Here is a 6,442-nt window from a genome sequence, read left to right as displayed (position 1 = left end):
GTCCGGCAGTGCATGTTTGGCATCCGCTATCTGCTATAGCTTCGGTGAGTGTGTCCGTTATAATGGGGCCGTTCCTCTTACCAAACTGCCCGTGGGTCTGTTTGAGTATTTTGATGGACACGTCAATTTTCGGTGGGCTTTCGGGGCGAGTTGGTGTGAACGAGTTGCCTCTCCATTCCATGTGGGAAGGAACGGTGGCGTTCGCTAGGGCCGGTTGTTCGAGGACGGGGCAAGACGAAAATCCTCATCGGGTGTTGCGAATGCGAAGGATGGCACGTCCTCTAGTTGGCCTTCTTCTTGCTGTTGTGGGTGGGATGCTTCTCCGACGGCGCTTGCTTGGGAACGAATCGCTGTGCCTTTCATACATACGGCGCGGAAATGACCCTTGATTCCGCAATTACCACAGTTCTTATTGAATGCTGGACAATCTTTGCGAGCCATGGTTTTACCTTCGTGCGAAGTGCGTCCGCAGCCTCTGCAGGGGCGATTGGTCTTGCTATCATGGGGGCGATTGGTCTTGCTATCAAGTTGTTGTGGACGTCTGAATTGGTCTCGTCTGTAGGTCGATTTGGCGAATGCGTTGGTGGAGCTGCTCGTCGGGGGGTTGGCTCTCATGATGTCGGTTGATTGTTCTGTTGATTCGAGACATTGTAAACGTTCTATTTTGTCTCCTAACGTCGGCAGGGCTGCTGTTTCTGAGAGTATTCGGGACTGGTGTTGTTGGTTTCTCAGCCCGAACACCAATTGGTGGGCGATCATTTCCTCCGCGAAGCTGACGGGGTTTGGTTCTTCGTGGTTTTCACAAGCTATCTTGAATTTGCATAGGATGGCATTTGAACGAAGGCGGGCGACGAATTGTGTGATTGTTTCGCCGTCCATCTGACAGAGTCTGAAAAATTTCATTCTGTGGACTTCTTTGTGAGTGCCTTTTACGGCGACACTCTTAATAAAGTTTAATAACTCATTTTCGTTGGCGGTATTGAGGGCTTCCGCCCCGACGTATTCGAATAAAAGGCGGTTGACGTCTTGCGAGCAAGCCGCTCTCAGTTCTAGTCGAAGCATGTTGACATCAGTTACGGCTGTCATAGTTTTGTATCTATTCCAGGAGTCCTTGAAAAGCTCCCATTCTTGTTCATCAGTGTCGGCGTTTATGATGGGTCTCTCGGGGGGATTTGGTTTTCGTCCTCGGCTGCAGATGCTGTTGTTGTTGTTGAGGTGGGACGGCGGCGACGTTGATTCTTAATTGTGCGTTTTCCGCGTGGAGATTCGTCAGTTGTGTCATTTGTTGTTCCATGAGCAAGAGCATTCGTTGTATTTGCTCTTCGGAGGCCATAGTACACTGTGATCTGGTACGGGCGGTGAGCGTCGATACGATGAGCGGGTGTCGTTGATATTAGGGCGGGTTGGCGGGCGTTCGGTAGACGGCGGGCGGACGCGCGGTTCAGAGGTGAGGCGGACGGGCGCTTGCGGGCGGGAATTCGGTTCCGTACGAGTGGGTTTCTTTGGTGCGTGTGACCACGGAAATGAAAACAACCAAGATGGCGGATGTATAAGTTCGAGATCTCGTGTTGGAAGAAAGATTTGATCCTGATGATGCAAGCTGAATACGACGTGAGGCTTCTCAAAATCCTACTTGCAGCGCCATGTAGAGTTCAAGGTTCAGTAGGTAGGGTAACAGAGTTCCTAAGCCTCGTAGTGTATAATGAGTGACGATCAGTAATAAGAGATTAACAACGTGACTGCTTACTAGAAGTGAGTATCTTAAAAGAGAATGGCCTCACGGCCTATGATAAACTATATACATTCTACACTAGCCATCTTCGTAAGCATGACATAAAAAACCCAGCCAGACGAAATGATAAAAACAGTGTCTCAATTATTCATTGTGATCAAGCTGATTGTCCCCTAATGTATCATGCACCCTTAGCTTGGCAGGAACTTGACTGCTACAATGTAGTTGAATTGTCATCCCATTCTCTCTGCAAGCACTTAAAGAAAAGATTATACAAATTACAATAAATACTTGTATTATTTCTTAATATATAATATAACTTGAGTTACTTTATGGAAGTCTACCTTCCAACCTCTTGCGTGTGTAAATATTGCTACCTTTATATAAAGATTACCTTAGTTTTTCCCTAGTTTTTTTAACCCTTTTGTTAAATTTTTATCACAAGGTTTTATACTGACGAATGGCTTAGAAAGCTCTCTATTATGAGCTCTTTTCATTCTCAGGTTTTTATTCATTGTATATAGTGTTTTAAAAAGTGAAAGTGAAAAAAAAAAGAGACAAGAACAAGACAAACGACAAAAGACAAGTATCAAAAAACACAAATTTTCAAGAAGTAGGCCCAGAACCCGGTTCGACACCTAAAGTCCGTGCAGCCGTCTGCACGGGAAAGAACGATATATATTGACATACCAGGGTTATCCCCCCAACCCTAGGGGTATCCTTACCAGGGCCTAGAGCCCTGTATTTACCTACCAATGGTCCTCCCAACCCTATTTTGACTCACTAACTACAACCCTGAGTCTAACTGATATAAATCCCATATGGTGAAAGATTTGAGAAACAAACGACTGAAATTGCAAAGTTAGAAAACAAAATGAAGAAACTATGTACTGACATCAACGATAAAGATAAAACGATAGACCAAATGAAAGAAAGAATGAGAAAATCAGAAGAACTGCTCTTGGTAACAAAATCAAACCTAAATTCGTTAGAATAATATGGCAGAAGAGAGATGCTAAACATATCTGGGATTCCACGAAAGGAAAACGAAGACACAAATAAAACTGTTATAAAGATCGCAGAAAAGCTTGATCTTGATTTATATCTGGATGACATTGAAGTCAGTCATCGAACATCCTGTTAAACAAAATGCACCAATTATAGTTAAATTTAACTCCAGAAGAAGGCGAAACAATATGTGGGAGTCACGCTGGAATTTGAAGCACATTAAAACTAAGGATATAGGATTCAAAGAAAACAATTCAATCTATTTCAATGAAAGCTTGACAGAACAGTCTTTAAGGCTGCATGGGACAACTTGAAGAAAACTGGTTTGTACGACAGAGTGATCACAGAGAACGGTGTTACTTTTGGATGGAAACTTTACAACAAGGACAAAAAGTCAGAGAAAACTTTTATTAGATCCAAAAGTGACGTAATCAAACTGGCTTCCCAAAAGAACTAATGCTTTATAATTATCTAGAATTATCCTCGTTCTCTAACACTTTTTCCCTCCAAAATTGCCTCGAATCTGTCTGACAGTTCAAATATTTTGAAGGAATCTGCTATCTGTCACGTTTGTACCAAATTAGTTCTCAATAGTGGTGTCTTCTGTGACCTTTGTCATACATGGCTTAAACTCAAACTTTAAAGAGCCTATTAACCAAACATGCAGTGAGTGTGATATATTATTAGCCACAAACCAGTTCATACATTGTCGCCTAGGTAATCACTCTCATCCCTTCCATTTGTCATGCACCGGTATCTCTGATACAACACAATTAAATTATAAACTTTGGTCTTGTAATGAATGTCTAAATTTTCCTTTCCTTGACCTTGACGATGTCTTGCTAAACGATATCTTAACATCAAATCATATTTTTAAAAGTAAACAACGTAAAATTAGCTTTGATGATAATTTTGAACAATTTAAACACTTAGATAAACTTAGTATAGACTTCCATGGAGGTGATTCTAATGGGGAAGTGTTAAACTTTGAATATTACTCAATTAAAAATTTTCTTAAATTAAAGCATGCAATAAGCTCAAAGCTTCTATCAATCTTCCATACCAACATTCGTTCCTTCGACACGAATGTTGAATCTTTAGACGATCTACTTTTTCTTTTAAAATTCCAGTTTAATATCATAGGGTTATCTGAGACATGGAACACAGCCTTCAATGACCTAGATGACCATAGAATCAATGGGTACCATCCCTTTGAAAACAAATCAGGTACAAGTCAAAATTCAGGTGTTGGATTTTACATCAAAGACACACTTGACTACTCAAGAAGAAAAGACCTCTATCAGTCTTAGGTAAGAATTGTGAATTTGAATGCTTATTTTTGGAAATAAAATTAGAATCGGAACATGTTCTTGCTGGCAGGGGCGGTGCGACACCCCTGCAAAACATGCACTCGCAGGGTATGCTCCAGAGTCTTTTTTGTCGCAGCTTGTTTTTAGCCTACCCGGAGTTGTTTTTCCGGATCATTTGTAAGTGTCATTAGATTTATTTTACTGACTTAAAGTCCGCGGTAAATATAAGAAAACTGTTTATCAAGTCGCGTTACAGGAAGCGTGAATTCGAGTCTGTATTTTAGATTTTGTGTACAAAAGCGTTTTGCAGGCCTGCACCCTGCAAAATTTTGCAGAAAGACCTGGATGAGGTCAAAATGCAGGGTTTGCCCGGGATTTGATGGCTGTTAGTGTCAAAACGTTAAAAGTCAAGACTCGCCAAATGGCTTTAGATGCTTGGAGAAGAAAAAACAGAATAGACAGTCCTGATTTTATCTATTTTGTCACAAATTCTGAAGAATTTGAAGCCTGCACATTTTCGATCTTCTCCAAATTCGTCATCTGAGGGCTGCCATCAAGGTCATCTCAATGTTTGTTTTTCTTCTTATGGTTATCTTCTGAAATCCATTGCAACAATGAAAGTCAAATCTGTAAGGTATGTGGTATATTTGTCTATTATTATTCATGCCTGCATGTTATCAATTATAATCTGATAAGTACAGGAAAAACTGCTTCCCTTCCCCCCTCTTTCTCTACTTATCTGCCTATGGCCTATGACTTGTCATAATTTTTGGTAACCAACAAAACCACTTGTTGTGTGTGGTGAGTGAGTGGTTAGTGAGTGGCCAATCATGAAATATTTATAAGATATTTGATCAATCGGGGTACGTAGTTACTGTTTTGTTTGGCCGATCACTCTGGCTAAGAAAAGGTTGACGACTGGAGATGAATTTGTGGCAATTTAAGAGGTAAAGGGACAACCAACCTATTGTGGTTTTATTTTGAAATAAGAGAAAAAAAAAACATTGAAAATTTTGTGATTCTGACTTTGACACCCTAATGTTTTTAATGTTTTGGCCGGTTAAGAAATTTTTCTGGGGAGAGAAAAAGAGCTGTGTGGGTTTTTCGCACACTATTTTGAGGTACACAAACAAATTGTATTTGACTATACACACTCAGAGAACAAAATATTGACTTGAACGGCTCCTCCACATTACCCTGGTGTGGATATGCCGATGACTTAGTTCTGTTTCTCACAAATCACATCGGTCTCAACAATTCTGCAAATTTACTGAACTCTGTATTCAAAAATTTTGGTCTGACAATAAACACCTCTAAAACGGAGACAATGATTATCAACGGTGAAAACCCAAATACAAATGAATACCCGGCAACCATAATTTCGATTGATGGCTCTCCGCTGAAAAATGTTCAAAAATTCAAATACCTTGGCTGCCATATAGACTATTTAGAACCAAATTCGGGTAACGTCGAAATAAATCACAGAATTCAAATTTCATCCGTTAAGTTTAATGAATTATCAAATTTACTACAAAACTTTCAAATCAACTTGAAAACGCGTGTAAAATTCTTGAACAGCTTCGTTCGTAGTAGATTGACCTATGCATGTCAGAATTGGAATATCACCCAGAACCAATATGATCGCATTGATGCAACATATCGTATGTTCCTTAGACGTATGATTCGTAATGGCATGAAACACGTAAACGAAGTGGAGAATGATTTTCGAATGATGATTAGTAATGTTCGTTTACATGAAATTTGTGGCACAAAGGATGTGAGTGTATTTATTAAAAATCAGCAACGTAATTACGTTGCTCATGTAATCCGTATGCAAGTGAATGGAAATGTCAAAAAGCTTACTTTTAATGATGACAAGTACACCAGAAGAGGCCGACCAGTTAGGTCTCTGATGGAACAGGTAATGGCCAATGAAAATTTGGGCATTGATGGCTTATGTAATGATGCATTGAAAAGGAGAAAATAGATATTATTTTCTATGATGAGACTGGGTTATCCAGAATTTTATTTATTTACATTTACATTTATTTATTGACGAGAATTTGATGCAAGTCTATTTTGACATCAAGACGGACTTGCATCCTATTCAACCTAGGAATAGGGAATAGTAAATTTATATATATATATATATATGTTTAGTTTGCGGGCCAGCGCCTGCCAGTCAAGTACTGGTTATAAAAACTGCACGACAATCTTAAAAATGATTTCTCTATTTTGTTTTAGTTCTCTTCCAAATGGAAATTGCCTGTACAGTTCCATTTCTCTCCATCTTGTGGGCAACAATTCTTTGATGGATACACTTCGATGCCTTGCACGTGTGCAGAATTTTTCCTGAATTGTAAGTATTATTCTCAGAACCAAAAAAACCCAT

The 6,442-nt window shown here is 39.8% G+C and overlaps 1 protein-coding gene across 1 annotated transcript; it reads right to left on the bottom strand.

The window, feature by feature from the left end:
• Positions 1 to 204: 204 nt before the first annotated feature.
• Positions 205 to 1,086, bottom strand: LOC136812971 (uncharacterized). Its single transcript, XM_067069477.1, has one exon. It carries the CDS (start codon positions 1,084 to 1,086, stop codon positions 205 to 207), a length of 882 nt encoding a protein of 293 aa, XP_066925578.1.
• Between the last annotated feature and the right edge of the window lie 5,356 nt (positions 1,087 to 6,442).

The sequence above is a fragment of the Clytia hemisphaerica genome, unplaced genomic scaffold, assembly GCF_902728285.1.
Source record: "Clytia hemisphaerica strain Z4C2 unplaced genomic scaffold, Clytia hemisphaerica genome assembly, whole genome shotgun sequence".
Taxonomy (NCBI): domain Eukaryota; kingdom Metazoa; phylum Cnidaria; class Hydrozoa; order Leptothecata; family Clytiidae; genus Clytia; species Clytia hemisphaerica.
The sequence above is the reverse complement of the archived record's forward strand: the minus strand, read 5'-3'. Positions and strand labels throughout refer to the sequence as shown.